The 19,802-nt window shown below is 43.0% G+C and overlaps 1 protein-coding gene across 1 annotated transcript; it reads left to right on the top strand.

Moving 5' to 3' along the window:
* Positions 1 to 4: 4 nt before the first annotated feature.
* LOC139409130 (translocase of inner mitochondrial membrane 44 homolog (yeast)) lies at positions 5 to 11,815 on the top strand. Its single transcript, XM_071153872.1, has 13 exons — positions 5 to 621; positions 1,442 to 1,546; positions 4,216 to 4,392; positions 4,581 to 4,661; positions 6,193 to 6,342; positions 6,572 to 6,708; positions 7,499 to 7,584; positions 8,691 to 8,783; positions 8,890 to 9,014; positions 9,403 to 9,453; positions 9,634 to 9,723; positions 9,818 to 9,928; positions 10,518 to 11,815. Exons 1-13 carry the CDS (start codon positions 592 to 594, stop codon positions 10,635 to 10,637), a joined length of 1,356 nt encoding a protein of 451 aa, XP_071009973.1. The 5' UTR covers positions 5 to 591; the 3' UTR covers positions 10,638 to 11,815.
* The last annotated feature ends 7,987 nt before the right edge of the window (positions 11,816 to 19,802 follow it).

Here is a 19,802-nt window from a genome sequence, read left to right as displayed (position 1 = left end):
CAGGAGATTAGACATGGTATCCTTCGTGTGAGGCTCTAAATGTAGTCTGCCGGTTCTTTTTGTACAATAGCTTCTCGAAGAGGGAAGCTTTGTGAGTTCGGGGGAATCCCATAATTTCTTTCCCTGAAAGTAAAAGCAATGGTATTGCGGAAATGTTTGCTAGTTGGCTTGCTAATGTTGGATATCTATCTAACTTGACCTCGAGCCTGTCGCTGCAGTGTCCACATTTTCAGCATATGGACCAGAGCCAAAAGCGGCAGTGATACAGTATTATCAGGCATTACTTATTTGTATGTGTTGCTGTCGGCATCGGTTTACTTTAATACAAAGCCAAAGATTCTTATAACTAACACATTGTTCTATCCTTGTGCGAGCAATAGTTGGCGCTACTGCTAACACCTCTCCTGGTCTGGATCTTTGCTGTTGAAAATAATATATTTTTAATCATGATGCATGCATCTGCCTATGTGACAAAGTTGGCGCTTTCATCCGAACCGAACTAGTTATTTTTCGCCTTGTCCAACCTTCAGGCTCCTCCACTAATACGTCAGAAGGTCATCAGCGGAAAAGGTCACAGGCAATGCAACCAAGATGGCGGCCTCCTTGTGTCAGTGTTACCAGGTTAGTTGTCATTAAAACAGATTTTTCCACGTTGTCTTTTAACCGTAAATAATTAACGTAATCTATTATTGAAAATAGTGATGGAATGCCTATATACTCGAACCGTCTTCTCCATTGCAATATGTTTTAACGCCGAATCAGACTAACTTAGTAACAAGACTTCTCTGAATTGAATCTTGTGTCATGCCGGTGTTTGGCCCTTGATTCATAACCGTATAAAATGTGTACCAAGCAGTAGTTTGTTGCTCTCTGTATGCACATTTCGAATATGCATCATTTACACTTTTGCACACTTATTTCAATAGCATAGACAGATGACATGGACATCGTTTACATGTGCAACAATTGAGTGTGACAAGGCTATGAAGGTTTTTTTAATAGTCTTGAAAGTAATTTTTAAAAATCAAATAAAACAATGCATAGGCCAAATATAACAATTGTAACTAGTAGGTTGGAATCTGTTAATTTCATAAGCAATAAAGGCAATGTTGTCTGGGTAGCCTAGTGGTTAGAGCGTTGGACTAGTAAGCGAAAGGTTGCAAGTTCAAACCCCGAGCCGACAAGGTACACATCTGTCGTTCTGCCCCTGAACAACCGACTGTTCCTAGGCCATCATTGAAAATAAGAATTTGTTCTTAACTGACTTGACTAGTTAAATAAAGGTGTATAAAAAAAAAATGCAATCATAATCTCTGAGGTGGCAATATCAATTATCTTGGGCACTTAAATTGTAGGTTTAACAAAGCTTCTCTGCCAATCATAATGTTGCCAGAACATAATTTTATAATGATTATTTCTAATTGTGTATTTCTCTCTCCAGCTGTGTGTCAGAAGAAGTTTGCTTGTCTCCAGTCCTTCATATTTGCTCCTACACAACAGACCTCATGTATACAGGATATGTGGGTCTCTCACAAGTTCTTCACAGGTAACAGTGACTGTTCCGCTTGTGATAATCATTCATTTCGTACTAGTAGACAATTTTAATTGTACCCTACTTCCCTTCAGTTTTTTATTTCAGAGTTCTTATTTTTTACATTCAGCCTATGTGTAAATCCCATTTCTGCTTTAGCCAACCCATTTCTGCTTTAGCCAACAATGTACTGTTGTTGAATGCAGAAGTAGTCAGATAACCAAAATTCTTTGATTCCTATGCAGAAATACACAACCAAAAGTATGTGTACACCTGCTCGTCATACATCACATTACAAAATCATGGTCATTAATATGGAGTTGGTCCCCCCTTTGCTGCTATAACAGCCTCCACTCTTCTGGGAAGGCTTTCCACTAGATGTTGGAACATTGCTGCGGGGACTTGCTTCCATTCAGCCACAAGAGCATTAGTGTGGTCGGGCACTGATATTGGGCGATTAGGCCTGGTTTGCAGTCGGTGTTCCAATTTATCCCAAAGGTGTTCGATAGGGTTGAGGTCAGGGCTGTGTACAGGCCAGTCAAGTTCTTCCACACCGATCTCAACAAACCATTTCAGTACTCAACTGTCCCGTTCTGTGCGCTTGTGTGGGCTACCACTTCGCGGCTGAGCCGTTGTTGTTCCTAGACGTTTCCACTTCACAATAACAGCACTTATAGTTGACCAGACCAGGAATATGACAAACAGACTTGTTGGAGTCACTGAGCTCTTCAGTAAGGACCTTCTACTGGCAATGTTTTTCTATGGAGATTGCATGGCTGTGTGCTTGATTGTATACACCTGTCAGCATCAGGTGTGACTGAAATAGCTGCATCCATAAATTTAAATGGGGTCTCCAGTGGAGGTCGACCGATTAATTAGGGCCGATTTCAAGTTTTCATAACAATCAGAAATCGGTATTTTTGGACACCGATTTTGCAGATAAAAATACAACTATATATATATATATTTTTTTTTTTTTAAATTTCACCTTTATTTCATCTTTATTTAACTTGGCAAGTCAGTTAAGAACATATTCTTATTTCCAATGAAGGCCTAGGAACGGTGGGTTAACTGCCTCGTTCGGGGGCAGAACGACAGATTTTCACCTTGTCAGCTTGGGAGATTCAATCTTGCAACCTTACAGTTAACTAGTCTAACGCTCTAACCACCTGCCTCTCATTGCACTCCACGAGGAGACTGCCTGTTATGCGAGTGCAGTAAGCCAAGGTAAGTTTCTAGCTAGCATTAAACTTATCTTATAAAAATCAATCAATCATGATCACTAGTTAACTACACATGGTTGATGATATTACTAGTTTATCTAGCGTGTCCTGCGTTGCATACAATTGATGCGGTGCGTATCATTGCTCCAATGTGTACCTAACCATAAACATCAATGCCTTTCTTAAAATCAATACACAGAAGTATATATTTTTAAACCTGCATATTTAGCTAAAATAAATCCAGGTTAGCAGGCAATATTAACCAGGTGAAATTGTGTCACTTCTATTGCGTTCATTGCACTTAGAGTCAGTGTATATGCAACAGTTTGGGCCTCCTAATTCGCCAGAATTTTACGTAATTATGACATAACATTGAAGGTTGTGCACAGGAATATTTAGACTAATGGATGCCACCCCTTAGATAAAATACAAAACGGTTCCGTATTTCACTGAAAGAATAAACATCTTGTTTTCGAGAGTTTTCGGATTCGACCATATTAATGACCTATGGCTCGTATTTCTGTGTGTTATGTTATAACTAAGTCTATGATTTGATAGAGCATTCTGATTGAGCGATGGTAGGCAGGAGCAGGCTCATAAGCATTCATTCAAACAGCACTTTCATGCGTTTTGCCAGCAGCTCTTCGCTGTGCGTCAAACATTGAGCTGTTTATGACTTCAAGCCTATCAACTCCCGAGATTAGGCTGGTGTAACCAATGTGAAATGGCTAGTTAGTGGGGTGCGCGCTAATAGCGTTTCAAACGTCACTCGCGCTGAGACTTGATGTAGTTGTTCCCTTTGCTCTGCATGGGTAACGCTGCTTCGCGGGTGGCTGTTGTCGTTGTGTTCCTGGTTCGAGCCCAGGGAGGAGCGAGGAGAGGGACTGAAGCTATACTGTTACACTGGCAATACTAAAGTGCCTATAAGAACATCCAATAGTCAAAGGTTAATGAAATACAAATGGTATAGAGAGAAATAGTCCTATAATTCCTATAATAACTACAACCTAAAACTTCTTACCAGGGAATATTGAAGACTCATGTTAAAAGGAACCACCAGCTTTCATATGTTCTCATGTTCTGAGCAAGGAACTTAAACGTTAGCTTTCTTACATGGCACATATTGCACTTTTACTTTCTTCTCCAACACTTTGTTTTTGCATTATTTAAGCCAAATTGAACATGTTTCATTATTTATTTGAGGCTGAATTGATTTTATTGATGTATTACATTAAGTTATTCAGTATTCAGTTCATTCAGTATTGTTGTAATTTTTATTATTACAAATAAATGTAAAAAATCGTCCGATTAATCGGTATCAGCTTTTTTTGATCCTCCAATAATCGGAATCGGTATCGGTGTTGAAAAATCATCTGTCGACCTCTAGTCTCCACATACTTTTGTGTATATAGTGTATGTTCCCCTTTCTCCAACTCATACAATGCCCATATCTCTCTCTAGGTACGGCATGCATCAGACAGGGGAGGTAGCCGAAAAGGCTTCTTTGGGGGGTTCTTGGACAACCTCAAACAGGAGCTCAGCAAGAACAAGGAAATGAAGGAGAACATCAAGAAGTTTCGCGAGGAGGCCAAAAAGTTGGAGGAATCAGAAGCTCTGAAGCAAGCTCGGAGGAAATATGTGAGTGCTCCCATCCATTGAACAGCTTTATTCCTTTATCTTCAGGTGGACAATTGTGGCCCAGCAAATAATTTGAAGCGCATGTCACACGTTGTTTCATTGTTACATTGGACAAAGGATGTTGTTAGGCAGGTTGGATTCAATAATTAATTGATTTCTTTCCTTCACTATTTTACTTTATTCCTTAGCAAACCATAGAGTCTGAAACTGTGAAGACGTCTGAAGTTCTGAAGAAGAAGTTAGGGACCTTCTCAGAGACTGTGAAAGAGGTACATGGATTGCTGTTTAGTTACTCATCAGCCTTGATGACTAAACTTGAGCATGGTAAATGTAGAGCTGTATGTTGTCAATTAAATGGAAACATTGACATGAATTACATAGTGCCATTGGAAAGTATTCAGACCCCTTGACTCTTTCCACATTTTGTTACGTTACAGCCTTATTCTAAAATTGATGAAATCATTTTTTTCCTCTTGTTTTACCCAATAATGACAAAGCGAAAATAGGTTTCTAGAAATGTTTGCAAATGTATTAAAAATAAAAACATACCTTATTTACACAAGTATTCAGACCCTTTGCTATGAGACTCGAAATTGAGCTCAGGTGCATTTGTTTCCATTGATCATACTTGAGATGTTTCTACAACTTAATTGGAGTCCACCTGTGGTAAACTAAATAGATTGATTTGGAAAGGCACACACCTGTCTATATCAAAGGTCCCACCGTTGACAGTGCATGTCAGAGCAAAAACCAAGCCATGAGGTTGAAGGAATTATCCGTAGAGCTCCGAGACAGGATTGTGTCGAAGGCACAGATCTGGGGAAGATTACCAGAAAATGTCTGCAGCATTGAAGGTCCCCAAGAAAACAGTGGCCTCCATCATTCTTACGTGGAAGAATTTTGGAACCACCAAGACTCTTCCTAGAGCTGGCCGCCTGTCAGTAAAATGCACATGACAGCCCACTTTGAGTTTTGCCAAAAGGTACTTAAAGACTCTGACCATGAGAAACAAAGTTATCTGGTCTGATGAAACCAAGATTGAACTCTTTGGCCTGAATGCCAAGCATCACATGAACTATGGGGGTGGCAGCATCATGCTGTGGGGTTTGTTTTTCAGCGGCAGGGACTGCGAGACTAGTCAGGATCAAGGGAAAGATGAACCGAGTAAAGTACAGAGTGCTCAGGACCTCAGACTGGGGTGAAGATTCATCTTCCAACAGGACAATGACCCTAAGCACACAGCCAAGACAATGCAGAAGAGTCTTCTGAAAAAGTCTCTGAATGTCCTTGAGTGGCCCAGCCAGAGCCCGGACTTGAACCCGATCGAACGCCTCTGGAAAGACCTGAAATACCTGCGCAGCGACACTCCCCATCCAACCTGACAGCGCTTGAGAGGATCTACAGAGAATAATGGGAGAAACTCCCCAAATACAGGTTGCCAAGCTTGTATCGTCATACCCAAGGAGACTCGAGGCTGATTTTGCTGCCAAAGGTGCTTCAAAGTACTGAGTAAAGGGTCTGAATACTTATGTAAATGTGATATTGCAGTTTGTAGTTTTTTTATACATATGCAAAAATGTCTAAAAACCTGGTTTTGCTTTGTCATTATGGGGTATTGTGTGTAGATTGATTGAGGGGGAAACTATTTAATCCATTTTAGAATAAGGCTGTAATGTGGAAAAAGTTGAGAGGTCTGAATACTTTCAGAATGCACTGTATGTAGGTCTAGGCCTTCGGCATGTCAACAGAAATGGTGTGTGAGTGTCTCAGACAAGAAGTTAGTATCTGTTTTGTTTTTAGGGTCTGGAAGAGGTCAGTCGTACAGATATAGGGAGGAAGATCAAGGAGGGCGTGGAGGAAGCAGCGAAGACAGCCAAGACGTCTGCGGAGTCTGTGTCCAAGAGTGGAGAGAAACTGGGAAAGACCGGTGCCTTCAGGGCAATATCTCAGGTGAGAACTGGATAGGTTCTCCAAGGTCCAAAAGGACCATTTCAGCACTTAAAGTCAAATACCGGGTTTGGTCATGTTCACTGCATTATAGCAATCAATTGCTCAATTTTTTTGTGTTGTCACTGCATAAACTAAGCAAGTCAAATGATCAGGAGGGAATGTACCCATTGCTTAGGGAGCTCATCACAACAGCCCATGCATTTCCCTAAAGCCTGCTGTGCACATACAGGGTATAAAGAGTGTGAAGAAGGAGATTGATGATCTTAATCAGAGTGGGCCCTACCGGGCCCCCAAGAGACTACGGAAGAGGAGTGACTTTTCATCCAAGGCTGCAGAAAATGAGAACAAGGTCTTCGAGGCCAATGAGTACGTGCTGCCAGTCTCCCACCCTCATTCTGTTTCGGTAGAGCTCTAGATTTTTATTTGAGCAGAATTATCTTTAGAACTCAAAATGTGTGTCTGATAAGAGAATTTTGTTCTCCAGGTTCATAACCCAATTTAATTATATTACTCAGTCTGCAAACCAGAATTTGTAAGATCCCGGTCGAATGAAACAGACGGAGGCCCAGCTAAATAGTCAAAAAGGTTTATTCACGGGAACGTTCCAAAGTCAAGAATACAAAACAATTCATTTTATACTGACTTCTCACGCCCACACATTCACACAACCGCACGCACGCACACACATTCACACAACCGCACGCACACACACACACACACACACACACACACACACACACACATGTCCTGCTACCCAGCCGACAGGGATTAGTGACCTTGTTCTTGACATGTACTCCCTGTTCTCTCCCAATCTCTAGTCAAGTCGGCACCAGGCTCAGACAGTCTGTGTTTATAATACCATAAAGACAATGTCTTTACCCTAATTCTGACTAGGACTACACATTTATTGATTATGATTTTATACATTCTAATCACTTCCATACAATTATATGTTTCAGGGCGGAATATTGTAATCATTCAAATAACAGATAATTCTCACCTAAGTGTCTCTGACAAGCTCAATATCACACCATATTTATCAGTGCAAGTATAATTTGGATTCACAGTAAGGGTGAAAATCAGTTCTAGTCTAGATAAGTGTGTGTGTGTGTGTAGTGGCATGGCCGTGAGCACTGAGCAGTGATCTGTTTTCTAGGGAGGCCATGGGGGTGGTGCTGCACAAGGACTCCAAATGGTACGCACAGTGGAAGGACTTCAAGGATAACAACATGGTTTTTAACAGTAAGGACAGCCTGTCTCACTACCAGTTTGTTAATCTTTCTGATGTCTGCCGTAGTCATTGCAGTCTAAGTATCACCCTTTCCGAATCATAATGTAGGAAGATGACATGTTATTTATATGATGAAGACTGAGTAATTCCTCTAAAATATGACATTATTGCGACATCAAAGAATGGTATGAATGTCTGCCGCTGTAAAACGTTTGTCCAGTAGATGGGGCTAAGTGTATAAACTACCCATCAGTGGCTTAGTGCTTGTTACTCTGCTGGGCGTGGTGCGTTTATCTTTACCAAGTGCCCTTTGTCCTTAACTTTTGACTTTACCTTGAACATTTCCAAATTCGAACTGTCGTCATGGTTGGCGGTCAGAAACGTTCCGGTCTCCAAAATCCTAGTCTTGAGGGTGCACATTGTAAGGGATCCAAACCTAGTGTAGATGGGGATCCCTCTGCTAGCTGATTGACTGCTGTATCAGACTGGTGAACAGTGTCCTGTTCCTATTAAAATCTTGGCGCTAATGGGCCCTCACTAACGAGCAGCTGGTAATGGGAGCCCAGGGACTTCCTAGGGGTCGGGTATGAGAGACTGGGGAGCAGTGTCTTCTTTTTTACTAGGCGCCTTGAAAATGACTGTTCCTGTTTTCACCGTAGCCGTATACAGGGAGCGAGCAATTAAGCATTACCTACCAGCACCGACTATAAATCATGTTTCTGACTTGTGAAAAGGAGCTATGATTAACAGTAAGGACATTGTGCAAAGTCAATAGAAATAAATTGTATCAAGTTTCTTATTGTCACATCACAACTTGCCTGACACTGTAAATACATAATGGAATCCAATCTGGGTATGTTGGTACTGCGTGTGTTATCAGAGAATGTGCCAGCGAAGTACAGTAAGCAATCAATCACACAGCAGAGCGATACTGTACAACGACCCACAGCTCAGTCCCTGTGTTTGATCCATACGATACAACTCAATGCCCTGACCTTGGGGTAACACTACTGGTGCTGAGTCCAAACGACGTCTTCCCCCAAGCCTGTTACTCTTTGTTTGACTTTGATGCACTGCAATTAAATGAGACGACTCACCTTTTGCGCTCTCTTCCCAGGGTTCTTCGAAATGAAGATGAAGTATGATGAGAGCGAGAATGCCCTCGTCAGAGCGTCTCGTGCTGTCACAGATAAAATGACCGACATCCTAGGTAACCTACTAACTTCTCCATGCCACCAACACTAACCCCAATCACGTATTTGGTAGTTGGGCTCGGTCTTTGTTCTTGTTTTAAAGTTGTGTGTATGTCTGGTCAGGTGGGCTCTTCTCCAAGACCGAGATGTCAGAGGTGCTGACAGAGATTCTGAAGGTGGATCCGTCATTCGACAAAGATGTCTTCCTCAAGCAGTGTGAATTTGACATCATACCCAACGTCCTGGAGGTAAAGAAATATCTTTCCTCCCTTGACATTGGTGCGGTACAGATTGTGTTGAAGGCATACAATAGGAAAACGGGTTTCTCGTTTTGAGCTGAAGATAATTGGGGGGCAAAAACCTTCCATGTAACCGTTATATGTCACTGCAGTTAATGGAGACACTATACACATTTTTCTATCTGCGATCTTGAACATTACTTGAAACATTAGTCTCAGTCTCACTTAAATCTGATGAATATCCAGACAAATTGTAAAATCAATGGAGCACTTCTTTCTGTGCAGATACATTTTATTGTTTCGTTTTTTGTCTATGTCTGCAGTGCCTCTTGAGGTGTGGGTATCACCCTACTCTGACCTCTCTGTCTGCATTACCTCTCTGTCTTTCTGTCTGCAGGCCATGATCCGAGGGGAGCTGGAGGTTCTGAAGGACTGGTGTTATGAAGCGGTAAGCACTTTTTTTATTGACCGGTTTATCGACTATTCATTTGGACACCGGCTGAAGATGAATTGATTCTTTTTCAAGTACTGTAAATGTAGACCTGCAATAGTGATGTTGAGATTTTCAGTCATTTTTTCCCCCCTGCCCTTGCTGTTCTTAACCCACACCTCTCTGTCTTATGTGTAGACTTACAGCCAGCTGGCCCACCCCATTCAACAGGCCAAGGCTATGGGCCTGCAGTTCCACTCTAAGATCCTGGACATAGACAACATTGATGTGAGTTACCCGAGGCCTTTTACGACAGTCTCATCGTAATATTTATTTGTGGGATCTGCTTTTCTAATAGTGTGTTTTAATTGTGTGTGTTCAGCTGGCCATGGGGAAGATGATGGAGCAGGGTCCGGTGCTGATCATCACCTTCCAGGCCCAGCTGGTCATGGTGATCCGCAACACTAAAGGAGACGTCATAGAGGGAGACCCTGTGAGTAGAATACACCCTCCATCTCTACTCTGGAAATGAGGATCAATTGTAAAAGTATTTAAACTGGGCTCTGTTTGTCTCTGAGCTTGGCTAATCAGACATGGCAATGTTTCAGACCTGGGGGTGCATCTCTTATAGTCTAAAGTGGCTTCCTCCCTTTGTCTTTCGAAGGAGCGAAAGAGAGGGAGCCAGACTAGTCTATTGAGGCCCTGCCGACTGTCAGCCAGACTCCACATGAAAGCCTCCTGAGCTGTAAATCTGTCTGATAGGCCAGTGAGTGCACCTCAGGGAGTCTTTGGATTGGAGGAGGAGGAGGAGGGGGGGGGCTGGGCATAATGGGAGGGCATCCACTCAGCCGCAGGAAACTGGCACTCCCTCAGTCTAGCGCAAGGCACTACCAGGGGATTTAGGGAGGCTGTTTTATTTGTTATTTTGTTGATGACACAACTTTTTCCCCCCTTGTCTCTCACTGAGAGGATAAGCTGGACAGGCTAGCAGGGAGGGTTGTACACTTTGGACACCTGCTCAAAAGCATTGAAAAGTGACTTAATTTTCATCTTGCCAATACCTTTGTCTGTTTGAACCACAGGACAAGGTGCTGAGGATGATGTACGTGTGGGCCCTGTGTCGAGACCAAGAGGAGCTGAACCCCTACGCAGCCTGGAGACTCCTGGATATCTCTGCCTCCAGCACTGAACAGATCCTCTGAGACCAACACACACATACACCCAGGGCTGGAAGACTGAGGAGAAGAGGAGGCGGGCTGGACGGGAGAACATGGAATTACCACAGGGACATGAACAAGCAGTGCTGACCATTTCAGCAACCCAGCTAACTCCTCCTCCAGCATGGTTTTGGGTGGCCCACTGTGGACTGCTTCTTATGGCTGCCCCTCATGTACCAGACTGGCAGTGTTCACAGACCAGGATAGAGGAGACCCAGACTGGATAGACCTGTGTTCCCACTGGGTGACTCTAGGGGCAGTAGTCCACTCAGAGCAGTCGCTCTGTCCTTCTGTCTGTCACACCATGGTCAGATAAGTTGATACTGTCCTCCTCCTCTCCCAGACATAATTATGTTAACTGGAGGATTGAGGATAAAGTGAAGGGTGTCTTTAATGCTTCTCTGTCGATCCCTTCCTAGTTTGGGGAGGACATTTTGGATGCCATGTGGTCCACCAGTGCCCTATACACACATTTGTATGATAGCCCAGTCTAATTATTGAATTGAGAAAATCTATATTTATTATATTTAAAAAAAAAAGCCCCTGCTTCACCTTCAGACATTTTGTTTGAGGAGTTATTTTGTACCCATTTGCTGTAAAATGTTTAGGCTTGCCTAAAATAAACTTGGAAATATCTGCTGATATTTTTGACGGCAAGCTGTTTATTATTAAAAACTCAATGAATTGGGACTTCAATGTAAGGCATGAGCTTTTTTTTTTTTTTTTTGAGGACACAAATCCTAAAAGGTTTTCTGTTGCACCAAATATTAACACTATTGTTTTAGTGTCACTAATTAGCATTCAGCCATTTAGCATCTGTGAACTTGGTGGTATGGCACACAGTAGATTTGGAATTCCATTGTTTTTATTAAGGCCTCCAAACAACGCCATGCTACTAAACGGTCCTAAAACAATGGTGCCACACTAGGGGCTAGTCAGACCTCATTATTAATAGAGACAAATGTTTATGTACATGTGGATCCACCACTCTTCTGACAACTCATTGTATTGTGATTTGCTGGTATGTCAGTGTTTGTTTTTATATCAAGCCCACTTGGCATAGACCGAAGGCTCCACATACTGGTGATTTTTATGATGGTAGTTTCTCATTACCTCATGGCCAAAATGAGTCAACTTAATAAACTTTTCTGAATTCCAACCATGTTATTTGTTTATGATTTGTTTTTAATACCAAACTTGTTTTGGTTTATGTAACTTGTTGAACTTCAGCCCGTTAGTGTCATAACAGGTAACATAAAACTTCACAAGAACCCAAACTAGTTTAGCAGTGAGAGAAACAAGATCATGCTTTCAGGGAGTTTGTGGCATTCTAACCATTTTTACAGGGGGGTGGGGGTCTAGTAAAATACTATGCATATGGCAGATGGCTGCCATTTTGAAACCTGAGAATGAGCACACTTGCAAAGTTTCCCAACTGAGGATGTGAACGCTTTTTATTCTCTGACTGAAGAACAAAATATATTTCAAAACAGAGAGACAATATGCTCTATAGACTCCCTGTAAACCAGTGTCCTTACTTGTCCTTTCCTGCATGTGAAAGTCTGACTGTAGAGTATGCTACAATACATGGAAAGTGGGCCTTATCATGACTGATGTCACCCATTACCCCTGTGAGGCGTCCAGCACAGCTAGAATGCAGAGGTGCGGGGCTTGCTGACGATAGTGGGTGGATGTGGATGCTACCAGATCTGATGCACCAGGATTGATTACCTGGGCCTTGGGAAAATTGATGAACAAGCTCACCTCCTGCCTATTGATTCATACATGGTAGTAAGTAGCCAACCTATTTCAGTGCTGTCTGTGATGATGGATCCCCCTAACTGGTGTGCTACACAATTGAGATGGTTTGGGATGAGTTGGACTGCAGAGTGAAGGAAAAGCAGCCAACAAGTGCTCAGCATATGTGGGAACTCCTTCAAGACTTGGAGAAGCATTCCTCATGAAACTGGTTGAGAGAATGTCAAGAGTGTGCAAAGCTATCATGGCAAAGGGTGGCTAGTATGAAGAATCTCAAATGTATATATTTTTGAGTTACTACATGATTCCAAATGTTATTTCATAGTTTTGATGTCTTCACTATTATTCTACATTGTAGAAAATAGTACAAAATAAAAACTCTTGAATGTCTAGGTGTGTCCAAACTTTTGAATTGGACACATGGCAGGGACTGGGAGACTAGTCAGGATCGATGAATGGAGCAAAGTACAGAGAGCTCCTTGATGAAAACCTACTCAGTACCTCAGACTGGGGCGAAGGTTCACCTTCCAACAGGACAACACAGGAGTGGCTTCGGGACAAGTCTCTTAATGAACTTGATTGGCCCAGCCAGAGCCCGGACTCCCAAAATACAGGTGTGCCAAGCTTGTAGCATCATACCCAAGAAGACTCGAGGCTGTAATTGCTTCCAAAGATGCTTCAACAAAGTACTGAGTAAAGGGACTGAATACTTGCCTGAGTAAGGTATTTTTTTAATATATTTTTTTATACAATTTCAAAAAATTCTAAAAACCTGGTTTCGCTTTGTAATAATGGGGTATTGTGTGTAGATTGATGAGGAACATTTATTTAATCCAATTTAGAATAAGGCTGTAAGGTAACAACATGTGGAAAAAGCCAAGGGGTCTGAATACTTTCCGGATGCATTGTATACAAAGGTATGTGGACACGCCTTCAAACTAGTGGATTCGGATATTTCAGCCACACACGTTGCTGATAGGTGTATAAAATCGAGCACACAGCCATGCAAACTCCATATACAAACATCGGCAGTAGAATGGCCTTACTAAAGAGCTAAGCAACCTTCAATGTGGCACCATCATAGGTTGCCACTTTTCCAACAAGTCAGTTTGTAAATTTTCTGCCCTGCTAGAGCTGCCCCGGTCAGCTGTAAGTGCTGTTAATGTGAAGTGTAAACATCTAGGACCAACAACAGCTCACCAGAAAAGTGGTAGGCCACACAAGCTCACAGAATGGGACTGCCGAGTGCTGTTGCGCGTAAAATTAGTCTGTCCTCGGTTGCAACACTCTCAACCGACTTCCAAACTGACTCTGGAAGCAACGTCAGCACAATAACTGTTTGTCGGGAGCTTCATAAAATGGGTTTCCATGGCTGAGCAGTCGCACACAAGTCTAAGATCACCATGCCCAATGCCAAGCGTCGTCTGCAGTGGAGTAAAGCTCACCGCCATTGGACTTTGGAGCAGTGGAAATGTGTTCTCTGGAGTGATGAACCACTCTTCACCATCTTGCAGTCTGACGGACGAATCTGGGTTTGGCGGATGCCAGGAGAATGCTACCTGCCCCAATGACTAGTGCCAACTGTTAAGTTCGGTGGAGAAGGAATAATGGTCTGGGGCTGTTTTTCATGGTTCGGGCTAGGTCCCTTAGTTCCAGTGAAGGGAAATCTTAATGCTACAGCATACAATTACATTCTAGACAATTCTGTGCTTCCAACTTTGTGGCAACAGTTTGGGGAAGGCCCTTTTCTGTTTCAGCATGACAATGCCCCCATGCACAAATCGAGGTCCAAACAGAAATGGTTTGTTGAGATCGGTGTGGAAGAACTTGACTGGCCTGCAAGTTGGCTGGATGTCCTACGGGTGGTGGACCATTGTTGATACACAAGGGAAACTGTTGAGCGTGAAACCCAGCAGCGTTGCAGTTCTTGACACAAACCGGTGCGCATGGCACGTACTACCATTCCCCGTTCAAAGGTACTTACATTTTTGTTTTCTTGCCCATTCACCTTCTGAATAACACAAACACAATCCATGTCTCAATTGTCTCAAGGCTTAAAAAATCATTATTCATTTTCACTGATTGAAGTGGATTTATCAAGTGACATCAATAAGGGATCATAGCTTTCACCTGGATTCACCTGGTCAGTCTATGTCATGGAAAGAGCAGGTGTCCTTAATGTCTTGTACACTCAGTGTACTTTCGATATCCACTCTTCATCAGTTATCTTCCTTAGTTGAGGGACACCAAACCAATTGGAATGCATTTCATGGAAGATGACTGGAAAGTAATTCCTCAAGTCAGTTGACTATAGTATTCAATTCACTACCACTTGTCAGCAAAGCTATATTATATTACGTGATATATTCAGTATTCATGGTTATAGCCATCTCTGACACTTGCCCAGCTGTGAAGTTTAAGTTTTTCTTGCCTGTCATTCTTAAATAAAGGTTAAATATATTTTTCTTATAAAAATACAATTATTCTATTAATTTAATCTCCCTCTCTTCCTCCTTTTCTGATGCTCTATTAAGCTGGCTGTAATTGAGTTCCCCCAGCACCCTTCTCCCTATCCAGCAACACCCTCTCCTTTATCCCTCTGTTTGTAATAGACGAAGTGCCAGAGGTGAGCAAGCCAGTGAGGAGAAACCTCAATCCCTCAGGTAAAAACCAGGAGTATGTTTCTCAGTTGTCATCATGTTGTTGAAATGTTCGCTCTGGAAAAGAGCCTCCGAATCATTAAGCTTTTGGAGACCACACAACTAAAGATCCGTCTATTTGTCTCGAGTGGACCATACTTCTCTGAATGGTCTAGAGGCCAGGGAGAGAGAGAAAGAGAGAGAGAGCGTGTGTGTGTGTGACAGCTGCCGTGTGCGGTGGTGGCTGTGTCCGTGACTGTGTATGGTCGGAGCACAGTAACAAGGCAGTGTGCTGTACACCAGAGAGTAGGCACAGTGGGACTGGTAGTTGATTTGTCTGTCTGGGCTTGTGAGACTAACACAGTCATTCTTCATCCCTCTCACTGGGTTTCTCATTATCCCGAGTCTCCAGATTCAGTCTCATTAAGCCCATGGTCTTATAGGTATTCTGTAATACACTTTCAAGGTTAAATCACATTAATCTTTTAATACTTCAACTTGCAGGACAGTAGTGGCATTATCTTGGTCTAAAAATGCTGATAATGGATGTTCCTCTGCAACTTCCTCAGTTTTTTGAGGGGATATTGCTTTTTATTACAATGACTTGTTCTTTAAAGTTATCTTCCTCATCTCCTCATTCTCATCTTTTCATAAAGACAATCTTGTTATTGCTTGAGTGATGCTCTCCAGGACTTTCCAGCTTAGCTACTTTTTGTCCTCATCAAATCCCCTGTCCAATAATAACATCTCATTTTCATACCTCTCCTCTCCTATAAGATAAGCCAGCGATATCAGATGGGTGGGAAAACCATCTGTCATTAATATATCTATCACTAATCGAATAGAGAGGCCATTTTAGATTCTGATTCTTTGTTTTGCATTGGAGATCAGGGTCTAGGATAGTGTGTGACATCGGCACGCCTGCTCAGCACTAATGTGTTAGGACTGTGCACTGACCAGTCTCCTCTCTGTCCCTGTCATCTCGGCGGAGAGACGAAGAGGACAGGGGGGAGGGTGGACGTGCCGTAACTCACAGCCCGCACATTAGCATCTCTCTCGCCCGTGCATTCACACACACACACACACACACACACACACACACACACACACACACACACACACACACACACACACACACACACACACACACACACACACACACACACACACACACACACACACACACACACACACACACACACACACACACAGTTCTTCAATTGTGAGGGTGGATTCTTTACGAGAATCCATGATTCTGCTGTGAGAAAGGAGAACAGATCCTGTTTTCATCCATCTGAGTGTCTCCTTCCCCTTGAGCCTCTGTTGGTGCTGTTTAGGGCGGCCATTTGTCAGAAGATTTAGTGGCCAGTCATATCTGCCTTTGTCAGGAGGGAGGCAGAGAGGATTTCTGTTAAAGTACAAAAGGAGCCGGGCTGTAAATACAACTTCCTGTCTTAACCAGACACAAATGGCTTCATAAGTTGTCTGGGAGAGTCAGCCACGGGCATTATCTTTTGGCAGAGGCCCCAGACAGTGTACCTGGGATGCAGTATTGCACACCGCTTACTGTCTGCATAAGCTGGGGCATGAATATCAAAGGGGTGGGTTCGTAATTGAAATAATTTACCCAGGTGAGAGGATGTTGTGCCAAATACAGTTAGACTGTATTTCTCTTTCAGTATGAACATTCAGTGACCAGGCATCATTCCATCATGATGGAAATAATGGAACAGATGGCTTTGAGGTTGAGTGAAAGGAGAGAGAAGAGAAGGAGAGAAGAGAAGCCTTGTCTGTGTTGGGGGGTTGCCATACACCAGCCATCTGTATCTTTGTGAGTAATATGTGTGGGGGCTCCCCTTCCCTCAAGCTATTGTTTGCTCTGGTTCAACGACAGTAAGAGTAAATCAGTGTGTGGAGCAGTGGGGTGGGCTACAGGGTAACCCTCGTCCCTGCTCTCAGTGCTCTATCAATAACCCTAATAGTGATGGAGGTGCTATTGGATTAAGTTTCCACTCCGCTCAGCCCCAGGTACTATTATCAGTTATTACAGAGACCCACTAAATCACGACAGGGCAGACCCTCAACACCACCAGGCATTCATTAACGTGTAGAAGCAGCTGGGAGGTAACTCAAGTCAGGAGGATCCCCTCCATAGAGAAACCATGGGGAGAACCAGATGGAGCGACAGCCCAAAGAGCAATTACTTGAAGCAGTGGGCTATTGAGCTGGGCTAGAACAAAACCTGCAGCTCGCCAGTGCAAGGGGGTGGTGACCACTGTTTTAAAGACACAAGTAACTAGAAACGTTGTGATACATTTTTCTACTCTGAGATGGGAGGATAAGAGGAAAGATAGGATTAAATATAGACCAGGAGTTCAAATGACACTGAGAAGGTAGTTAAGAGGCTGTATGCTAGCCAGGTGTTCTGACAGGAGAAATGGACTAGGTCAAGTGCAGATGTGCATTCAAAAAGTACAGTGGTTTCCCCTTAGTCTGGTTGGTTTGCTGTACTTTACTATTAGCATGACTGTGAAATGACAGGAGGGATAAAACATGGCGCTCCCATCATCAATAGTAATGGAGGTCAGGGTTATATAGTGAGCAGCGGGTGAGATCCATTTGACAGCTGAAGGATGTGCGTGAGAATGAGTATGAGGGGGAAAGCGTTGAAGAAAGTTTAACTGCTGACGGTCAGGTCTTTAGTCAGACTTAAAGACCAGTTGAGTGGCTTTACAATAACTAGCAAGGCAACCATGTCACCACAGTTAGCTACAGCTGGCTTTGCTCAGCACGATTTACTGTATTTCATTAAGGATTCGTTGAGAGATTGAGAGAGTGTTGGGGTTATAGTGAAACTACACACAATTCTTTCATTATAGGGAAGTATAGAATGAGTTTAAAGAACTGAACCCATAGTTGTATTTATTGTATTCATTGTACTGTAATTATATGGTATAGTATTTATCAGTCATAATAGTGTCTTTCATTTATTAAAAATGGCTAATTAGCACTGTGACTTACATAACTATGCATGCTAATTCCAGATGTTGAAATCTATGATTTAGCACTTTTAGGTAATAGTGACTTATTATTCCTGGAATATTGAGGTCCCATAGTGTCATACTGCTAAAAAACCCTATAGGTGAGTCCAGCCCTGATTTGCCTTAAGGAGTAAAGATGGTAAAACCTTGAGGGGTTTCATTTTTAAATCTGTAGTACTTCCTGTACTTTGTAAGTAACTACTGTATCTCTGTATCTATTCACAAAGAGCACCTTGACTTACAGACATACTCTCTGTCTGTGTCGGTCCGTTTTTTTCTCTCTCTCTCTCTCTACTCTCTCCCTCTACCCCTCGCCCTATCCTCTCCCCTTTCTTCCATACAAAAGGCCAATCAAGAGACAAAATTATGTTTACTAAGGAGCGGCTCATGGCTCCATAAAAGGCGTGGCCGGGGGTGTCTGGTGAGACAGCTGGGAGTGACGGATGTATCCGGCTCTGCCTGACGGAATAAATGGCAGTATTAGAGGCGCTACAGCTGGCCTCCGCCGCCTCTTACTGGCCTATGAAATGTGCCGCATGGCAGTGCCTGGGCCTCGCCAGCGTGATGAATGGCTTATATTCCTCGCTAAAGCATATTAAAGTCAGATCGCATGATGGATAGCAGGCGCAGGGGAGCAGGGAGATAGGAGGGGAGAAGGAGGGAGGAGATTTAGGAAGCAGGGAAAGCTTTTGATAAAATATGAAAAGGGAGGAAATTAAATCCCAGATAAAAATATCAAAATCAACCCGATGTCCACACCACCTCCCTGTGCTGGTTGACTGATGAAGACAGCAGAGCCAATTAGAAATGTTAATGTCCCCACTCCCCCCCCCCCCCTCTCTCTCTCTCTCTCTCTCTCTCTCTCTCTCTCTCTCTCTCTCTCTCTCTCTCTCTCTCTCTCTCTCTCTTGTTTAATCAGTGGTTGGATGGACCTGGTGGTTGGATGGACCTGAACATGCAATTTCCTGCCTGGTTGGTCACTCCTCGGCTAGGGAAGCCTGAACTCCTTCCTCCCTGGGCCACTGAAGATCCAGACTGATTGGACTGAAGACCTCAATCACTCTGCTGATATCTGAGGGACACTCCCTGTCAGTCCTTTCTGATGACTCCAGATAAGCCTGTGATTAAACAAAATTGAACCCAGTCTGCTGTAAATCATATTACATAGACAACTACACTGAGTGTAGAAAACATCTTTCTAAGACACAGACTGACCAGGTGAATCCAGGTGAAAGCTGTGATCCCTTATTGATGTCACTTGTTAAATCCACTTCAATCAGTGTAGATGAAGGGGAGGAGACAGGTTAAAGAAGGATTTTTAAACCTTGAGGCAATTGAGACATGGATTGTGTATGTGTGCCATTCAGAGGGTGAATTGGCAAGACAAAATATTTACGTGCCTTTGAACGGGGTATGATAGTAGGTGCCAGGCGCACCGGTTTGAGTGAGACAAGAACTGCAATGCTGCTGGGTTTTTCACGCTCAACCGTTTTCCGTGTGTATCAAAAATGGTCCACCACCCAAATGACATCCAGGCAATTTGACAGTCAATGTGGGCCAGCATCCCTGTGGAATGCTTTCGACACCTTGTAGAGTCCATGCTCAACAAATTGAGGCTGTTCTGAGGGCAACAGGGGGTGCAACTCAATATCAGGAAGGTGTTCCTAATGTTTAGTGTACTAGAAAATATTGAGCCATTAAACTAGAGATAG

The sequence above is a fragment of the Oncorhynchus clarkii genome, chromosome 5 (genome assembly GCF_045791955.1).
Source record: "Oncorhynchus clarkii lewisi isolate Uvic-CL-2024 chromosome 5, UVic_Ocla_1.0, whole genome shotgun sequence".
NCBI classification, from domain to species: domain Eukaryota; kingdom Metazoa; phylum Chordata; class Actinopteri; order Salmoniformes; family Salmonidae; genus Oncorhynchus; species Oncorhynchus clarkii.
Note: the sequence above shows the minus strand (reverse complement) of the source record. Positions and strands in the feature narration are given on the sequence as shown.